Source organism: Scyliorhinus torazame, chromosome 6, assembly GCF_047496885.1.
Source record: "Scyliorhinus torazame isolate Kashiwa2021f chromosome 6, sScyTor2.1, whole genome shotgun sequence".
Classification (NCBI taxonomy): Eukaryota; Metazoa; Chordata; class Chondrichthyes; order Carcharhiniformes; family Scyliorhinidae; genus Scyliorhinus; species Scyliorhinus torazame.
In genome coordinates this window covers 77,386,197-77,405,858 of record NC_092712.1, presented here as the reverse complement: position 1 = coordinate 77,405,858, position 19,662 = coordinate 77,386,197, and the positions used below count along the sequence as shown (strand labels likewise).

At 43.9% G+C, this 19,662-nt stretch overlaps 1 protein-coding gene across 4 annotated transcripts in view; it reads right to left on the bottom strand.

The window, feature by feature from the left end:
* Positions 1–19,662, bottom strand: part of arhgap12b (Rho GTPase activating protein 12b) — a 422,708-nt gene that overhangs the window by 392,390 nt on the left and 10,656 nt on the right. For all 4 annotated transcript variants that reach the window (XM_072508348.1, XM_072508349.1, XM_072508352.1 and 1 more), the window contains exon 2: positions 4,149–4,947. In XM_072508348.1, coding sequence (XP_072364449.1) covers positions 4,149–4,880 — 732 coding nt within the window. In that variant the 5' untranslated portion in view covers positions 4,881–4,947. The remainder of the gene's footprint in view (positions 1–4,148; positions 4,948–19,662) is intronic.

The following is a 19,662-nucleotide window of genomic DNA, read 5'->3' as shown; positions in this document are numbered from 1 at the left end:
GTCGGCGAGAGCGGCAGCGGTGCCGTCACCAACGCCCCCAGGCTCGTTCCTTTACAGGACGCCATCTCCATCCTCTTCCATGCCGCCCCCTCTCCCTCCATAACGCACTTGCGGATCATCGCCACATTTGCTGCCCAGTAGTAGCTCCCCAGGTTTGGCAGCACCAACCCTCCTCGGTCCCTACTGCGTTTCAGGAACCCTCTCCTTACTCTCGGGGTCTTATTCGCCCACACAAACCCCATAATACTCCTGCCTACTCTCTTAAAAAAGGCCTTAGTGATCACGATGGGAAGGCACTGAATCACAAACAGAAACCTCGGAAGGACCACCATTTTGACCGACTGCACTCTACCCGCCAGCGAGAGCGGTAACATGTCCCATCTTTTGAAATCCTCCTCCATTTGCTCCACCAACCTCGTCAGATTCAGTTTATGTAGGGTCCCCCAACTCCTGGCTATCTGGATCCCCAGATACCGAAAGCTCCCCTCCGCCCTCCTCAGCGGTAGGTCCCCTATCCCTCTTTCTTGGTCCCCCGCCTGTAATACAAAGAGCTCACTCTTCCCTACATTGAGCTTATAGCCCGAAAACTCCCCAAACTCCCTTAGAGTCTGCATGACCTCCACCATCCCCTCCATTGGATCCGCCACGTACAGCAACAGGTCATCCGCATATAGCGACACCCGATGCTCTTCTCCCCCTCGGACCACCCCCCTCCATTTATTAGACTCCCTCAATTACATGGCCAATGGTTCGATCGCCAATGCGAACAACAGGGGGGACAGGGGGCACCCCTGCTTCGTCCCTCGGTACAGTCCAAAGTACTCCGACCTCCGCCGGTTCGTCACTACTCTCGCCATCGGGGCTCTGTAAAGGACCTTAACCCAATTGATAAACCCTACTCCGAACCCAAACCTACACAGCACCTCCCAGAGGTACTCCCACTCTACTCGGTCAAAGGCCTTCTCCGCGTCCATAGCTGCCACTATCTCCGCCTCTCCCTCCTCAGATGGCATCATTATCACGTTTAAGAGCCGCCGCACATTGGTGTTTAGTTGCCTGCCCTTTACAAATCCCGTCTGGTCCTCGTGGATTACCCCCGGGACACAGTCCTCGATCCTCGTAGCCAGCACTTTTGCCAGCAACTTTGCATCCACATTGAGGAGCGAGATCGGCCTGTACGATCCACATTGCAGTGGGTCCTTGTCCCGCTTTAGGATCGAAGAAATTGTCGCTTCCGACATTGTCAGGGGCAGGGTCCCCTCCTCTCTTGCCTCATTAAAGGTCCTCACCAGTAGCGGGGCCAACAGGTCTGCGTACTTCCTGTAGAACTCCACCGGGAATCCGTCCGGTCCCGGGGCCTTCCCCGCCTGCATGCTCCCCAAACCCTTGCTCAGCTCCTCCAACCCAATTGGTGCCCCCAAACCAGCCACCTCTTGCTCCTCCACCCTCGGGAATCTCAGCTGATCTAGGAATCGTCTCATCCCCTCTTCCCCCGCTGGGGGCTGGGATCTGTACAGCTCTTCATAAAAGGCCTTGAATACCTCGTTTATTTTCGTCGCACTCCGAATCGTGGCTCCCCTTCCATCTTTGACTCCCCCTATTTCCCTCGCTGCCATCCTCTTACGGAGCTGGTGTGCCAGCATCCGACTAGCCTTTTCCCCATACTCGTAGGTCGCCCCCTGCGCTTTCCTCCACTGTGCCTCCGCCTTCCCTGTGGTCAACAGGTCAAACTCCGTCTGGAGCCGTCGTCTTTCCCCAAGTAATCTTTCCTCCGGGGCCTCTGCGTATCTCCTGTCCACTCTCAAAATCTCCCCCACTAATCTCTCCCTTTCCATACCTTCTGTCTTCTCCCTATGAGCCCTGATGGAAATTAGCTCTCCCCTGATCACCGCCTTCAACGCCTCCCATACCACCCCCACCCGCACCTCCCCGTTGTCGTTGGCCTCCAAGTACCTTTCGATACACCCCCTCACCTTTCCACACACCACCTCGTCCGCCAGCAGTCCCACATCCAGCCGCCACAACGGGCGTTGGTCCCTCTCCTCTCCCAGCTCCAGTTCCACCCAGTGGGGGGCATGGTCCGAAACGGCTATAGCCGAATACTCCGTCCCCTCCACCCTCGGGATGAGCGCCCTACCCATAACAAAGAAATCTATCCGGGAGTAGGCTTTGTGTACATGGGAGGAGAAAGAAAATTCCCTGGCCTGCGGCCTTGCAAACCGCCATGGGTCCACTCCCCCCATCTGATCCATAAACCCCCTAAGTACCTTGGCCGCCGCCGGCCTCTTTCCAGTCCTTGATTTGGAACGGTCCAGTGCTGGATCCAACACTGTATTGAAGTCCCCTCCCATTATCAGGCCTCCTATCTCCAGGTCCGGAATGCGCCCCAACATGCGCTTCATGAATCCTGCATCATCCCAGTTTGGGGCGTATACGTTTACCAACACCACCCACGTCCCTTGCAGCCTACCGCTCACCATTACATATCGCCCTCCATTGTCCGCTACAATAGTCTTGGCCTCAAATGACACCCGCTTTCCCACCAATATTGCCACCCCTCTATTCTTCGCGTCCAGTCCCGAGTGGAATACCTGTCCTACCCATCCCTTTCTTAACCTGACCTGGTCCGCCACCTTCAGATGTGTCTCTTGGAGCATGGCCACGTCCGCCTTCAGTCCCTTTAAGTGCGCGAACACTCGAGCCCTCTTCACCGGCCCATTCAGGCCCCTCACATTCCACGTTATCAGCCGGATTGGAGGGGCTCTCACCCCCCCCCCCCCCCCCCCCCCCCCCGACTAGCCCTCTCCTTTTCTGGGCCAGTCCCGTGTCCACGCCTCCCTCACCCTCCAGTCCCCCAGAGGGGGGACCCCCGTCCCGACCACCTCTTCTGGGTCCCATTCCCTTTCAGCCAGTGCAGCTCAAATTAAAATCTGATGGACATAGAGATCAAGTATGTGTTCATTCCACACTCAGTGAACTCTCTGGTCCTCAAAAGTTTATCATTGCCAAGCAAGCCTAGCAAGCAAGGGCAGCACGGTAGCCTTGTGGATAGCACAATTGCTTCACAGCTCCAGGGTCCCAGGTTCGAATCCGGCTTGGGTCACTGTCTGTGCGGAGTCTGCACATCCTCCCCGTGTGTGCGTGGGTTTCCTCCGGGTGCTCCGGTCTCCTCCCACAGTCCAAAGATGTGCAGGTTAGGTGGATTAGCCATGATAAATTGCCCTTAGTGTCCAAAATTGCCCTTAGTGTTGGGTGGGGTTTCTGGGATATGGGGATAGGGTGGCGGTGTTGACCTTGGGTAGGGTGCTCTTTCCAAGAGCCGGTGCAGACTCGATGGGCCGAATGGCCTCCTTCTGCACTGTGAATTCTATGATAATCTATGAAGCCTAATAATTAATTTAAAGCAAGAGCTTTCAAATACATATCTGTTCTGAATGGTTTTCTCAAAATTAGTATCTTAAATGAATCTACACAATGAACTAATACATTTACCTTTTCACAGGAACAGTATTTGAAAAAATTCACGAAGGCAGGTTACAATCAAAATGATTAGATCATTAACATGACAGAATTTACACCACTTCAGCATCCTAATTGGTAGCTGTCAGATGTGAATTGTAAAATAAATCCCAAAGTATATTTCTGGATATATTCTTGCAATCCAATAACCATGAACCAATATCAGAATATATTTACTGGTTGGTGGTGGAATAGGTTTGATCACTGAAAACATTTATTGACAATATTTTTGAAAACCTGTTTGTACTTTAAATGTTGCTATTCTATCAAGCAAATACAACTTCACTTCTAATTTCAAGAACTATAATTCAAACAACAATTGAGTTGACATTTAGTGAATGAGCAAGTTGTAATATAGGGTTACTGCGATAGGGGTTATAGCAGACAATACACCACTGTGATTTGATTTTCCATCACAATAAAAACTTGATTTTCCAATAAAAATATTTTTTTATGAAGCACAGGGGTAAAGATCAACCTAACAGACAATAAGTATCTCAAAAATTCCAGAATAGGTTTGTACAAGGAGCAAGCCTCAATAAGAATATCTGAGGCCCTGCAATTCTACTTCCTTTCTTTAAAAAAAAAGCAAAATTATCATAATCTTTAATATGGTATAAAATTCATACCTGCAATTGTTCTGTAGAACTGCTGCTATGTTCATCTCCAGATTCAGAGTCTTGATGATGCTTTTCCGAATTCTCTTGTGCCCATTCATATGAAGGCTCATGAACCAAATTTTTAATTTTCTCTGCATCCAGGGTTTCAAAATCTTGTGGTTGTTCCAAAATTCGATTTGGATTTGTAACTTTTAAATACTGTGATGTACTCTCTCCAAATCCTTGACTATGGTTGCTAGCTTTGGCACTATTTTGGACTCCAGAATGCAAGTGGCCTATCCCTTGAACACAAGCCTGGTCCTGGTTCTGTGTTTGGCTTGTGCTTTGGTTTTTTGTCTGGTTCTGTGCAGAAGTCTGAGATTGTCCCATAAAGGACTTGAAAGAGCTGGAGTGATCTAGTGGTTTGGAAAGATTTTCAGTGGACATTTGCATTAGCTTGGCATCTGCATTTAAACTAGCAGATTTGATTTTAACTGAAGTGGGTACAAGTTTCATTGGTGGCATTAATGCCTTTCGAGGTAGTTCTTTAACATACTGTGCTGGAAGATAAAACGGCTTTGAGCCATCTTCTTTCTTAACTTGCCACCAATCATTATTTGTCTTCTTCAGCAAAATATACCTTTCACCTTGCCTTATTGTAATTTTTCTATCTTTTGCCTCATACTCATAATCATACTCCACCTCAATATTGATCTGTCCTGGAACAACAGATACATCTAGTTTTCCGTCTTTCTCAGCCATCTCAAATAAATTATCATTCACCTTTCGAAGCTGGCAGTAATCCGCATGATTTGTTTCCAATGTTGCGCTAAAGTTGGGGGGGGGGGGGGGGGGGGGGGGGGGGAAGACATATTATTAAGTACAACTGTTTATCCTCAATATACTGAACATCATTGTCAATACTTATTGCAAGCCTTTATCACCGTACATTTTTGCACTTGTTAGATGACTTAAAAATCAATGCAGCTACATATTATGGTTTTCTTATACAATCTTAAAATTACTGCTTAGTCAGGATTAAATAAAATTTGAATTACAGGAAGATATTTTAATGAATTAATTTTTAGAACAGATTTTCACTCCATAATAATCAACTTGTGTACTACATATGCTGCAACTCAAATATTTTATTGAGGCAGCCTTAGAAAAGATGAGAACAGACAATTTAAGGAGAGAAAATCTTCCTACCAAGCTGCCAATCGAAAAATGCCTAATCCTACTGCCATCTGCCATGGATATTCGCTCAACAGAGGGTTGGAAAATCAGCATGCAGGAAGACTGAAAAACAAACTTTTGGGGGGTTTCTTGCAGGCTACCAGTGGGTGGGCCTCATTCAAAGGCCTGATCGAAGGATCTGACAACAAGAAGGGGTACCCACTGTGAGACATCCCACTGGCCTTGATGCCGTAAACCCTTCTGCCATCACTTATCTGTGGCCCAAGTCCCTTGACAATCCTGGACCTCAGGTGGGTGCAATACCCATAGCAGCCACCACTTCCTTTGTATACTGCCGAGCAATGCACAGCTGTCGGTCTCCTATTGACTAGCAGCACTTGAGAGGGAGGGATTTCTGCCCCCAGGGTCTTTCATACTGGAGAAGGCCCACCACTACCCAGTTTGGCTCTTAATTCATCACACTTTCCCTTACTTTGGCAATGCAAGGCTCTCGAGAAGGCTGGTGGGACCGCTGTTGCCTACATTCGATTCTACCCAATTTTGGAAGAACAGGTTTATACAGCAATAGGACGCTAAAAGGCACAGGAGATTACAGTGGCTGTAGGTAGGAATAGAGGGAAGGTGGGTGAAAGAGAACAAAGGTTCTAAGCAATCATCAATACTCCACAACCCCGAGAAGTTTTGGCATGGGGCTACTTAGGAATGAGCTGGAAAGCATCTACTACTATTCAACACAAAGTGAATATGCAGTTTATAGGTTTAAAGATTCTTTCCAACTCAGATGCTGCAAGTTCAGGACTCACATTCTGCAGTAAAGAAAAGCAATGAAGTATTCACCACCATAGCTAGGAACTAGCTTTAAGTTGTTCAAGTGAAAAAAAATATATAGCTGGTTTCCAGTCAATTTCAAGAGCATAACTATCACAATTCCTTGGTGTTGGTGCAGAGGGAAATGAGCAGGTATAAAAACTAGTCACATCAACTAGAAAAGGCCACCTCGGGTCAGTGGTAGGAGTGGCAAGAGGCAGAAGATTTTTTTTTTAAATAAGCGGTCTTATGGTTGCCAAGAACAGGAGCAGCTACCTCAGAGAGTCACTGTGACTCAATGTACACAAAAGATAAATACAGCATGATTAAAATTTGGTCCAAAATTGAGGAACAGGAGGTTCAGACGATATTTAAATAAAAATGACATTACATACATGCAAGAATATTGTAACTCATTATTAAACAGTACTGGATTTCAGTAAACACATTTTTCAAGTAGGTGGCATTTTTATAAGCCTGGTCAAGTGTCAGTCCTGTGAAATTCTCAACGCACATTGCTTACACTATAAAATGTAGTTATTCTTAAAGTAACTGGCAATTTTATTTTCAAGTTTTAATATACAAAACAGATACTTTGTACTGTTTTTTTAAAATGCCTTTATCGTGTTTATATAAGGTGGCACATCATCTCAGGAATCCACTTATGGTTTTTGTCATCTAAGCTTTTCAATTGTTCTGTTATACTTATGGTCTATTTAACATTGTAATATTTACAGGTTACAATTATAACTCAAAGATTTTCTGCTTGTTTGACACAAGCCTTGTGGAGTAACGTAAATTTAGAGAATCAACGCAAAACTGTATTTGGCCTCTATTTTGCACACAAACACTGGCGCACTTATATAGTAACAAATTAAGTTTAAAAAGTTAGGTGAATACAATTGTGTGCATAACTATTCTTCCTAGTCAGAAAGAAATAGAGAACCAGCATTAGAGGTCAGGCTTACATACTAAACAACAATAGATGCAAACAGAAAATGCTGCATAAACTCAGCAAGTCTGGCAGCCGCATCTGCGGAGAGAGAAACAATTACATTTTCAACTTCATATGATTCTTCTACAGAACTGTCTCCCCACCACACTCCTAGGCAGGCATTCAAGAATTGAACCACTCATCATGTGAAAAAAAAATTCTTAAATCACATTTGCTTCTTTTGAAAATCACTTTAAATCTGTGCCCTCTCACTCTTGATCCTTTTACGAGCAGGAACAGTTTCTCCCCATCTACTCTGTGCAGTCACCGCATAATTTTGAACATTTCTATCAACATCTTTTTCCAAGGAAAACCATAGAATTCTTGCAGTGCAGAAGGTGGCCATACAGCCCATCAAGTCTGTACCAACCCCCTGAAAAAGCACCCCACATAGGCCCACTCCACTGCCCTAGCCCCACAACCCCACCTAACCTGCACATTTCTGGGCACAAGGGGCAATTTTAGCATGACCAATCTATCTAACCTGCACTTATTTGGACCGTGGGAGGACATCAGAGCACCCGAAGGAAACCCACAGACACAGGGAGAAAGTGCAAACTCCACACAGTCACCCAAGGCTGGAATTAAACCCGGGTATCTGGTGGTGAGGCAGCAGTGCTAACCACTGTGCCACTTGGGCGGCACGGTAGCACAGTGGTTAGTACTGTTGCTTCACAGCGCCAGGGTCCCAGGTTCAATTCCTGGCTTGGGTCACTGTCGGTGCAGAGTCTACATGTTCTCCCTGTGTCTACATGGGTTTCCTCTGGGTGATTAGGTTTCCTCCCACAAGTTGCTTTTAGGTAATTTGGACATTCTGAACTCTCCCTCCGTGTACCCGAACAGGCGCCGGAATGTGGCGACTAGAGGCTTTTCACAGTAACTTCATTGCAGTGTTAATGTAAGCCTACTTGTGACAATAAAGATTATTATTATTAACCAGTAAACCACCCTCTCCAATCTATCTTCACAACTAAAATGTTTCATCCTTGGAACCATCCTTGTAAACCTCCTCTGCACTCTCCAATGGGCTCGTATTCTTCCTATAATACGGTGCCCAGATCTGTACACAATATTCCAGCTGAGGTCTAACTAGTGTCTTGTGCAATCATAGAATTTACAGTGCAGAAGGAGACCATTCGGCCCATCGAGTCTGCACCAGCCCTTGGAAAGAGCACCCTACCTAAGCCCACACCTCCACCCTATCCCCGTAACCCCACCTAACCTATTTGGACACTAAGGGCAATTTAGCATGACCAATCCACCTAACCTGCATATCTTTGGACTGTCGGAGGAAACCCAAACAGACACGGGGAGATCGTGCAGACTCCGCACAGATAGTGACTCAAGCCGGGAATCGAACCTGGGACCCTGGAGCTGTGAAACAACTGTGCTAACCACTGTGCTACCGTGCAGCCCCTGTTCAACACAAGTTCAACATAACCTCCTTGATCTTCTACTCTATGCCCCGATTAATAAAAGCCCAGAATAGTATATACTTTTTTAACTGCTCTTTCCACCGTCCTGCCACCTGAATGATATATCCACATTTACACCCAGGTCCCTCTGTTTATATTGTCTCTGCGTGTTCTTCCTACCAAAATGCATCACCATGTATTTTGGATGAGGCGTTAAATTGAGATCTGCTCTCTCCGGTGGATATAAATGATGATGATATTATTCAAGGAATTGGGAGTTCTCAATAGTGTTCTCATATAATCTTACATAGGACTTACAACATAGGGACAGGCTATTCAGGTCCACTCCAATGTTTCTGCGACACATGATCCTCCCAGCTTTTTTCACCGAACCATCAACATATTCTATGCATCCTATCTGGCTGCATCACAGTCTGGTATGGCAACTGCTCAGCCCAAGACCGTAAGAAACTACAGAGAGTCGTGAACATAGCCCAGTCCATCACGCGAACCCGCCGACCATCCATTGACTGTCTACACCACCCGCTGCCTTGGGAAAGCGGGCAGCATAACCAAAGACCCCTCCCACCTATTCTTCCAACCTCTTCCATCGGGCAGGAGATATGAAAGTCTGAGACCACGCACCAACAGTTTCAAAAACAGCTTCTTCCCCGCTGATACCAGACTCCTGAATGACCCTCTTATGGGCTAAACTGATCTCTCCACACATCTTCGCTACTTATACTACACTCAGTATGCTTCACCTGATATCTGCGTCTATGTATTTAAATTGCATATCTGTCATATTTTCATGTATGGGTCGATCTGTCTGGACTGTGCGCAAAACTGAGGTAACTACAGGGGCATGAGGGAGGAACTGACGAAAATCGACTGGGAGCAGAGCCTAGTGGGAAAGACAGTAGAACAGCAATGGCAGGAGTTTCTGGGAGTAATTGAGGACACAGTGCAGAGGTTCATCCCAAAGAAAAGAAAGGTTATCAGAGGGGGGATTAGGCAGCCATGGCTGACAAAGGAAGTTAGGGAATGCATCAAAGCAAAAGAGAAAGCCTATAATGTGGCAAAGAGTAGTGGGAAGTCAGAAGATTGGGAAGGCTACAAAAACAAACAGAGGATAACAAAGAGAGAAATAAGGAAAGAGAGGATCAAATATGAAGGTAGGCTAGCCAGTAACATTAGGAATGATAGTAAAAGTTTCTTTAAATACATTAAAAACAAACGGGAGGCAAAAGTTGACATTGGGTCGCTCCAAAATGACACTGGTAATTTTGTGATGGGAGACAAGGAAATAGCTGAGGAACTAAATAAGTACTTTGCGTCAGTCTTCACAGTAGAAGACATGAGTAATATCCCACCAATTCCGGAGAGTCAGGGGGCAGAGTTGAATATGGTAGCCATCACAAAGGAGAAAGTGCTAGAGAAACTAAGAGGTCTAAAAATTGATAAATCTCCGGGCCCAGATGGACTACATCCTAGAGTTCTAAAGGAGATAGCTGAAGAAATAGTGGAGGCGTTAGTTATGATCTTTCAAAAGTCACTGGAGTCCGGGAAAGTCCCAGAGGATTGGAAAATCGCTGTTGTAACCCCTCTGTTCAAGAAGGGAACAAGGAAAAAGATGGAAAATTATAGGCCAATTAGCCTAACCTCGGTTGTTGGCAAGATTCTAGAATCCATTGTTAAGGATGAGATTTCTAAATTCTTGGAAGTGCAGGGTCGGATTAGGACAAGTCAGCATGGATTTAGTAAGGGGAGGTCTTGCCTGACAAACCTGTTAGAGTTCTTTGAAGAGAGAACAAATAGGTTAGACCAAGGAGAGCCAATGGATGTTATCTATCTTGACTTCCAAAAGGCCTTTGATAAGGTGCCTCACGGGAGACTGCTGAGTAAAATAAGGGCCCATGGTATTCGAGGCAAGGTACTAACATGGATTGACGACTGGCTGTCAGGTAGAAGGCAGAGAGTTGGGATAAAAGGTTCTTTTTCGGAATGGCAACCGGTGACGAGTGGTGTCCCGCAGGGTTCAGTGTTGGGGCCACAGCTGTTCTCTTTATATATTAACGATCTAGATGACGGGACTGGGGGCATTCTGGCTAAGTTTGCCGATGATACAAAGATAGGTGGAGGGGCAGGTAGTATGGAGGAGGTGGGGAGGCTGCAGAAATATTTAGACAGTTTAGGAGAGTGGTCCAAGAAATGGCTGATGAAATTCAACGTGGGCAAGTGCGAGGTCTTGCACTTTGGAAAAAAGAATAGAGGCATGGACTATTTTCTAAACGGTGACAAAATTCATAATGCTGAAGTGCAAAGGGACTTGGGAGTCCTAGTCCAGGATTCTCTAAAGGTAAACTTGCAGGTTGAGTCCGTAATTAAGAAAGCAAATGCAATGTTGTCATTCATCTCAAGAGGCTTGGAATATAAAAGCAGGGATGTACTTCTGAAGCTTTATAAAGTATTAGTTAGGCCCCATTTAGAATACTGTGAGCAATTTTGGGCCCCACACCTCAGGAAGGACATACTGGCACTGGAGCGGGTCCAGCGGAGATTCACACGGATGATACCAGGAATGGTAGGCCTAACATACGATGAACGTCTGAGGATCCTGGGATTATATTCATTGGAGTTTAGGAGGTTGAGGGGAGATCTAATAGAAACTTACAAGATAATGAATGGCTTAGATAGGGTGGATGTAGGGAAGTTGTTTCCATTAGCAGGGGAGACTAGGACCCGGGGGCACAGCCTTAGAATAAAAGGGAGTCACTTTAGAACAGAGATGAGGAGAAATTTCTTCAGCCAGAGAGTGGTGGGTCTGTGGAATTCATTGCCACAGAGGGCGGTGGAGGCCGGGATGTTGAGTGTCTTTAAGACAGAAGTTGATAAATTCTTGATTTCTCGAGGAATTAAGGGCTATGGAGAGAGCGCGGGTAAATGGAGTTGAAATCAGCCATGATTGAATGGCGGAGTGGACTCGATGGGCCGAATGGCCTTACTTCTGCTCCTATGTCTTTTGGTCTTAAAACAGTACTTTTCACTGCACCTTGGTGCACTTGATAATAAAGCCAAACCCAACGATATTCCTCTATTACTTTCTCGCTCATGGATTTGTCCAATATCCAGAATCCCCTTAAATACATCTATGTTAGTTGGTTCAGCTACTCTTTGTAGTAGTGAGGTCCACATTCTAACCACTCTCTGGATAGAGGTTTCTCCTGATTTTCCTACTGGATTTATTAATGATTATTGTATATTTACAACCCCTAGTTCTGGTCTCTGTTGCAAGTATTTTTTTTAATGGGCTAGCATTTGTTGTTCATCCCTAATTGCCCTCGAGAATATGGTGGTGAGCTATTTCTTGAACTGATGCAGTCCATGTAAGTGACAGTGAAGGGTCAGTGATATAGTTCCAAGTCAGGATGGTGTGTGGCTTGGAGGGGAACTTGGTGGTCGTATGCATCTGCTGCCCTTGTCTTTCTAGATGGCAAAGGTCGCAGGTTTAGAAAGTGGAGTTCAAGGAGCCTTGGTGAGTTGCTGTGGTGCACCTTGTAAAGGGTTGTTCACACTGCTGCCATTGTGCATCGGAGGTAGAGGGAGTCAATATTCAAGGATCTGGATGGGGTGCAAATCAAGCAGGCTGCTTTGTCCTGGATGGTGTCGAGCTTCTTGAGTGTTGCTGGAGCTGCACTCATTCAGGCAAATGGAAATATCTTCTCTGTTTCTACCCCATCAGACGCTTTCAGAATTTTAACAGCTATATCAGGTACTTCCTCAGACATCTCTTTTTGCAAGAAAAGAACCAATAACCGGTTTGATTTTTCCTGATCAATCTGACATCTTTCTAGTAAATCTATTTTGCACTTTCTCCATTGCCAAATCGCTCTTTATCTATAATATGGAGAATAGACTGTTCACATTTCTCCGAATGTGGTCTAATCACAGTTCAATACAAGTTTTTAATTATATTCCTCTAGAAAGGAACCTCAATGCTATATTCCATTTATTTTAAATGGCCTTATTAATCGAAGTCATTACTTTTAGTGGTGTGTGTCTAAGGCCAATATTTATCTCTCACCTACATTACGAAAACTAATTAATTATCTGGCCATTATCTCATTGCAGTTTGTGGTGACTTGCTGAGTGTACTTCGGCAGCATGTTTTCCTACATTACCATAAGACCATAAGACATAAGAAGAAAATTGGGCCGATCGGCCCATCAAGTCTGCTCCGCCATTCAATCATAGCTGATATGTTTCTCATCCCCATTCTCCTGCCTTCTTCCCATAACTCCTGATCCCCTTATTAATCAAGAACTTACCGATCTCTCTTTTAAAGGCACTCAGTGATTTGGCCTCCACAGCCTTCTGCGGCAATGAGTTCCACAGATTCACCACCCTCTGGCTGAAGGAATTCCTCTTCATCTCTGCTTTGAAGGATCTGCCCTTCAGACTGAGGCTGTGCCCTTGGGTTCTAGTTTCTCCTATTAGTGGAAACATCCTCTCCACGTTCATTCTATCTAGGCCCCTCAGTATTCTGCAAGTTTCAATGAGATCCCCCCTCATCGTTTTACACTCCAATGAGTGCAGACACAGAGTCCTCAACTGCTCCTCATATGACAAGTCTTTCATTCCAGGGATCATTCCTGTGAACCTCCTCTGGACCCCTTCCAAGCCAGCACATCTTTCCTTAGATCCAGGGCCCAAAACTGCACAATATTCCAAATTGGGTCTGAGCGGAGTTTTAAACAGCATCAACAGTATCACTGTTCTTGTATTCTAGCCCACTCAACCTGAATGCTAACATTGCATTTGCCTTCCTAACTGCCAACCGAACCTGCATGTTAACCTGTAGAGAATGCTGAACTGGGGCTCCTAAGTCCTTTTGTGCTTTTGATTTCCAAAGCCTTTTCCCCATTTAGAAAACAGTCAATACCTCTATTCTTCCTGCCAAAGTGCATAACCTCACACTTTCCCACATTGTATTCCATCTGCCACCTCTTTGCCCACTCTCCGAGCCTGCAGCCTCTCTGCTTCCTCAACACAACCTGTCCCTCTACATACCTTTGTATCATCAACAAACTTAGCAATAATACCCTCAGTTCCTTCTTCCAGATCATTAATGTATATCGTGAATAGCTGTGGTCCTAACACTGACCCCTGTGGAACACCACTTGTCACTGGCTGCCATCCTGAAAAGGACCCCTTTATCCCCACTCTCTGCCCTCTGCCAGTCAGCCAATCCTCTATCCATGGCAGTACCTTGCCCCCAATAAAGACTACAACTCAAAAGTACTTCATTTTTACAAAAGCACTTTAGGAGGTTCTGAAAGGCATGTTGCAAATGCAAGCTTGGGCTGATAAGCGACAAGAAACATTTGTGCCATACAAGGGTCGGCAATGACCAACTCACAAGAGAGAATTTCCATATCACCTTGACATTCAAATGGCATTACCATTGCCGAATCCCCCATTAACATCCTGGGGGTTACTCTTGACCAGAAATTGAACTGCACCAGCCATATAAATACTGTAGCTACAAGAACAGGTCAGAGGCTGCAGCGAGTAAAGCATCTCCTGACTCTCCAAACCCTGCCCACCATTGAGAAGGCACAAGTCAGGAGTGTGGTGGAATACTCTCCACTTGCCTGGATGAGTGCAGCTCCACTAACACTCAAGAAGCTCATTATGATCCAGAACAATCAGTCCGCTTTTTGGTCAACCCATCCACATTCAACATTCACATCTTCCACCACTGATGCATAGTTGCAGCAGTGTGTACAGCCTACAAGATGCACTGCAGCAACTCATCAAGGCTCTTATGACAGTACCTCCCAAACCTTTACCACCCCCCCACCAGCAAGGGTAGCAGATGCATGGGAATACCACCAAGCAAGTCCCCCTCCACGGCACACACATCCTGACTTGGAACATTATTACCATTCCTTCACTGTCGCTGTGTCAAAATCCTGGAACAACCTTCGAATAACATTGTACCTACACCACATTGACTACAGAAGTTCAAGAATATGGCTCACCACCATTCTTTCAAGGGCAGCTATGAATGGACAATAAATGCTGCCTAAGCCAGCGACGATAACAGCCCTGAAAATAATAAAACGTTCTCTACCTCATACACATTTTTGTCTTGGAAGTAACCTGTTATTTACAAAAGATTTATTCAACTTAGCTATTTCCTTTCTCTGTCTGTGTGGAGTTTGCACTTTTTCCCAGTGCCTGCATGGGTGATTGACCACACGAAATTGCCCCTTAATTGGGAAAAAAAATTGGGTACTGTCATGTGGATAAAAGTCTATCTATTGGATTGGCTTAGTGAACTTAGAAAGACAGTGAGGGGTGAGCATATTATGGTTGCTTTCCAGGTGTGGCATTTTAGTTTAAGTGGGGAGTGTGTTGTGGACAATGGCTCTTTCAGAGGATCAGAAGTTTATGGGGGTGGAGACGGTCACACACAGTACCTTACGGACAGAGACTAAAAACAGACTGTTAGATTTGGCAAAAATATTGCAGTTAACATTACCTGACAAAATGCGAAAAGATGAGGTCATTACGGCAGTGGCTAAGCATTTAAAGTTGCCTGAGATACAGTTTGAATCACTGGAAATTGCAAAAATTCAGTTACAAATTAAACAAATGGAACATGAGAAAGAATTAAAGCGGCATGAATACGAAAGAGATAGAGAAGAAAAAGAAAGAGATAGAGAGGAAAAAGAAAGAGAGAGAGAAGAAAGAAGAAAAGAAAGAATAGCCCTAGCAGAAGAAAAAGAAAGAGAAAGGGAGATACAGATCAGGGAAAAAGATAAAGAGAGAAAGTTTGAACTTCAGAAAATGGCCATGAAACATGACAGTCAGTTAAAATTCGCAGACGTAAAGGGAAACGTACAGTTGGATGATAGTGATGAGGATAGTGAGAAAGAGTGTCATAGTCGAAGGCTTGGTGGGAATCTATTTAAATATGTCCAAGCATTGCCAAGGTTTGATGAGAAGGAGGTAGAAGCCTTTTTCATTTCATTTGAGAAGGTGGCTAAACAAATGAAATGGCCACAGGACATGTGGGTATTACTGATTCAAACAAAGCTGGTAGGTAGGGCTAGTGAAGTGTTTGCATCACTACCGAAGGAGGTATCTGGGACGTATGAAGAGGTGAAAAAATCCATCTTAGGTGCATATGAACTAGTGCCTGAAGCCTACAGATAAAGGTTTAGAAATTTAAGGAAAGAATTTGGTAAAACATACATGGAGTTTGAAAGGCTCAGAGTAATTTTGATAGGTGGATAAGGGTTTTGAAAATAGACCAAACATATGAAGCTCTCAGAGAAACTATACTTTTGGAGGAGTTTAAAAATTCAATTCCTGATGTAGTGAGGTCTCATGTGGAAGAGCAGAGGGTTAAAACTGCGAGGTTAGCAGCAGAAATGGCAGATGATTATGAGTTAGTTCATAAATCAAAGCTTGGTGTCCGACATCAGTTTCAGCCTGTGAGGGATAGAAACTGGGGACATGAGAAATACTCAAGTGGTAAAGGTAAAGGTGATCTGATGGGAGATAATAGGGGAGAGTGTACCTGATGGGAGATAATAAGGGTGGAAAATAAATTTCAAATGTTTTCACTGTAATAAACTAGGCCATGTAAAGTCACAGTGTTGGTGGTTGAAGAAAAGCACTGGGAAGGCTGATGTGGTAAAACAGGATAAGACAGTGGGATTTGTTAAAGTGGTAAAGGAAAGCCCAAGTGAAGCGAAGGAGGTGCAAAAGATTGTACAGCCTGATCAAGAGGTGATTGATAAGAAGGTGCCAGATGTCTTTAAAAATGTACTTGTGTGGGTAAAGTTTACTCATGTGTATCAGGAGGAGCAGGTAAAGAAGTCACAATTTTAAGAGATACGGGAGCTAGTCAATCTTTAATGGTAAGAGATGAGGAGTTATGTAGTTTGGGAAGAATGTTGCCAGGAAAGGTGGTAATATGTGGAATTCAGGGTGAGAGGAGTAGTCTTCCATTATACAAGGTACGGTTGGAAAGTCCAGTGAAGAGTGGTGAAGTGGTAGTCGGAGTAATAGAGAAACTATCTTGTCCAGGAATAGTTTATCTTGGGTAATGATATAGCTGGATCGCAGGTGGGAGTGATGCCTACTGTGGTGGATAAGCCAGTGGAAAATCAGACAACTGAAGTGTTGAAGAACGAATATCCTGGGATTTTTCCAGATTGTGTAGTAACAAGGTCGCAAAGTCACAGGTTAAGCCAAGAGGAGAAATCAAAGAGTGAAGATGAAGCTGAAGTGCAATTATCAGAAACGATTTTTGATCAGGTGGTTGAAAAAGAACAAGAACAAGTGGAGGATGAGGCGGATATTTTTAGTTCAGGAAAATTGGCGGAGTTACAACAGAAAGATGTAGAAATAAAACGCATGCATCAGAAAGCATACACGGAAGAGGAATCTGAGTGGATACCAGAGTGTTATTACCGTAAAAGTGATGTCTTTTCTCAGAAAATGGAGACCTTCACATATTCAGGCGGATGAAAAGTGGGCAGAAGTTCATCAAGTAGTATTATCGGTAGGGTACAGAAAGGATGTGTTGCGAGTTGCACATGAGGTACCAGTGGGAAGTCATTTGGGAATAAGGAAAACGCAAGCTAAAATCCAAAAAAAATTTTATTGGCCTGGACTCCATAAAGATGTAGTTAAATTTTGTCAATCATGTCACACATGTCAAGTGATGGGGAAACCTCAAGCAGTGATAAAACCAGCGCCCTTAATACCCATTCCAGCATTTGAGAAACCTTTAACAAGGGTCCTAATTGATTGCGTAGGACCACTTCCTAAAACAAAAAGTGGGAATCAATATCTTTTGACTATATTGGATATGTCTACTAGGTTTCCAGAGGCCATTCCAGTACGTAATATTACAGCTAAAAAGATTGTGGAGGAGTTACTTAAATTCTTTGCTAGATATGGACTACCCACAGAAATACAATCGGATCAAGGATCAAATTTTAGTTCAAAGTTATTCAAAGAAGTTATGGATAGCTTAGGAATAAAACAATTTAAATCAACTGCGCACCATCCAGAATCGCAGGGAGCGTTAGAAAGGTGGCATCAGACATTAAAGACAATGTTGAGGGCTTATTGTCAAGATTATCCAGAGGATTGAAATAAAGGAATTCCATTCGTACTGTTTGCAATTAGGGATGCCCCTAATGAGTCAACCAAAATCAGTCCTTTTGAACTAATTTTTGGTCATGAGGTAAGAGGACCACTTAAATTGATTAAAGAAAAATTGGTGAGTGAGAAATCGGAAATTACATTTTATTGGATTACCTGTCAAATTTTAGGGAACGATTAAATAGAGCAAGTGAATTGGCTAGACAGCATTTAAAAGTTGCACAAAATGTGATGAAATGGGTAGCGGACAAGAAATCCAAAGTTCGTAGTTTTGCCAGTGGAGATAAAGTTTTAGTATTGTTACCAGTGGTAGGTGAACCTTTAAAAGCTAGGTTTTGTGGACCTTATCAGATTGAAAGGAAATTAAGTGAGATAAATTATGTGGTAAAAACGCCGGATAGAAGGAAAACTCACCGAGTGTGTCATGTGAATATGCTTAAAAGGTACTTTGAAAGGGAAAGAAAAAGGAGGAGGTTTTAATGATTCTAACTCAAAGTGACGAACCAAATCCAGATGACTGTGAATTTGGCATACCTCAAATTAAATTGGAAAACTAGGATGTTCTTAAAAATTGGGATAAATTGTTGAGTTACCTTCCAGAGGAAAAACGGACTGACCTGAAAGAGTTATTGATATCACGTGGGCAAGTTTGTAGAGATAAATTGGGAAGTACTAAAATGGCTATACATTATGTAGATGTGGGAAATGCTGTTCCAATCAAACAACATCCATATAGACTTAACCCTTTAAAATTGGCACAGGTTAACAAAGAGATTGAGAGTATGCTTAAAAATGGCATAATTGAAGTGGGTTGCAGCCAATGGAGTTCACCCATAGTGATGATACCTAAACCAGACGGTACCCAACGGTTGTGTGTGGACTATAGAAAGGTTAATGCAGTTACAAGAACGGACTCTTATCCTATCCCATGTTTGGAGGATTGAATTGAGAAAGTGGGACAATCAGCTTTTATTTCCAAACTGGATTTACTTAAAGGTTACTGGCAGGTACCTTTATCCGAAAGGGCGAAGGAGATTTCAGCTTTTATAACTCTAGATGGTATATACCAATTCAAAGTTATGCCATTTGAATGAAAAACACTCCAGCCACATTTCAATGGTTAACTAACAAAGTCGTTTCAGGATTACCCAATTGTGCATACATCGACGATCTGGTAATTTTTCAGCCAGACATGGAAAGAACATTTAAAACATCTGATGGAGTTATTCGATCGTCTTCAGGAGGCGGGTTTGGTGATAAACCTAGCCAAAGGTTAATTTGGAAAAGCCCAAGTCACTTTCCTTGGCCATACAATCGGACAGGGTCAAATGGTCACACGGAATGTGAAACCAACAGTTATTGAGGAGTTTCCGATACCCTCAAGACGAAGGGAAATAATGCGATTTCTTGGCATGAGTAGATTTGATCGAACATTTGTGCAAAAGTTTTGTAGCATGATTGCTCCACAGATGGACTAGCTGAAGAAACGTCGAAAATTTCAGTGGACAACGGACTTTCAACAGGCATTTGACGGCCTGAAAGCTGTGATAACCAATGCTCCTGTGTTGGAGAATTACAAGGGACTCTGATCAGATTGAACTTTAAAGAGAAATGCCGAGGCGTTGAGAAATGGACGGATCATGCAAGGACCTTCTTGTTAAAAGAGACTGTCAATCGAGAAGGATTTCAGTTGGAGGAAGAACAAAAATGGACTATATTATTATATCTGTTTGCGTGTGTTGTTTTTTGAAACAAAAAAGTATATTTACTGTGTTCATTTCTTAAAGGATGGTGAAAAGGTGAAAAATGAAACCATCTCAAAGTTGATGGTTTGGGTTTTTTTCGTGGGGGGGGGGGGAGATGTCATGTGAGAGTACCTTTAAGAAATGGGTGCTTATAAATGGGTGTGTATATAAATATCTGTAGTGAGTGTACCTTTAAG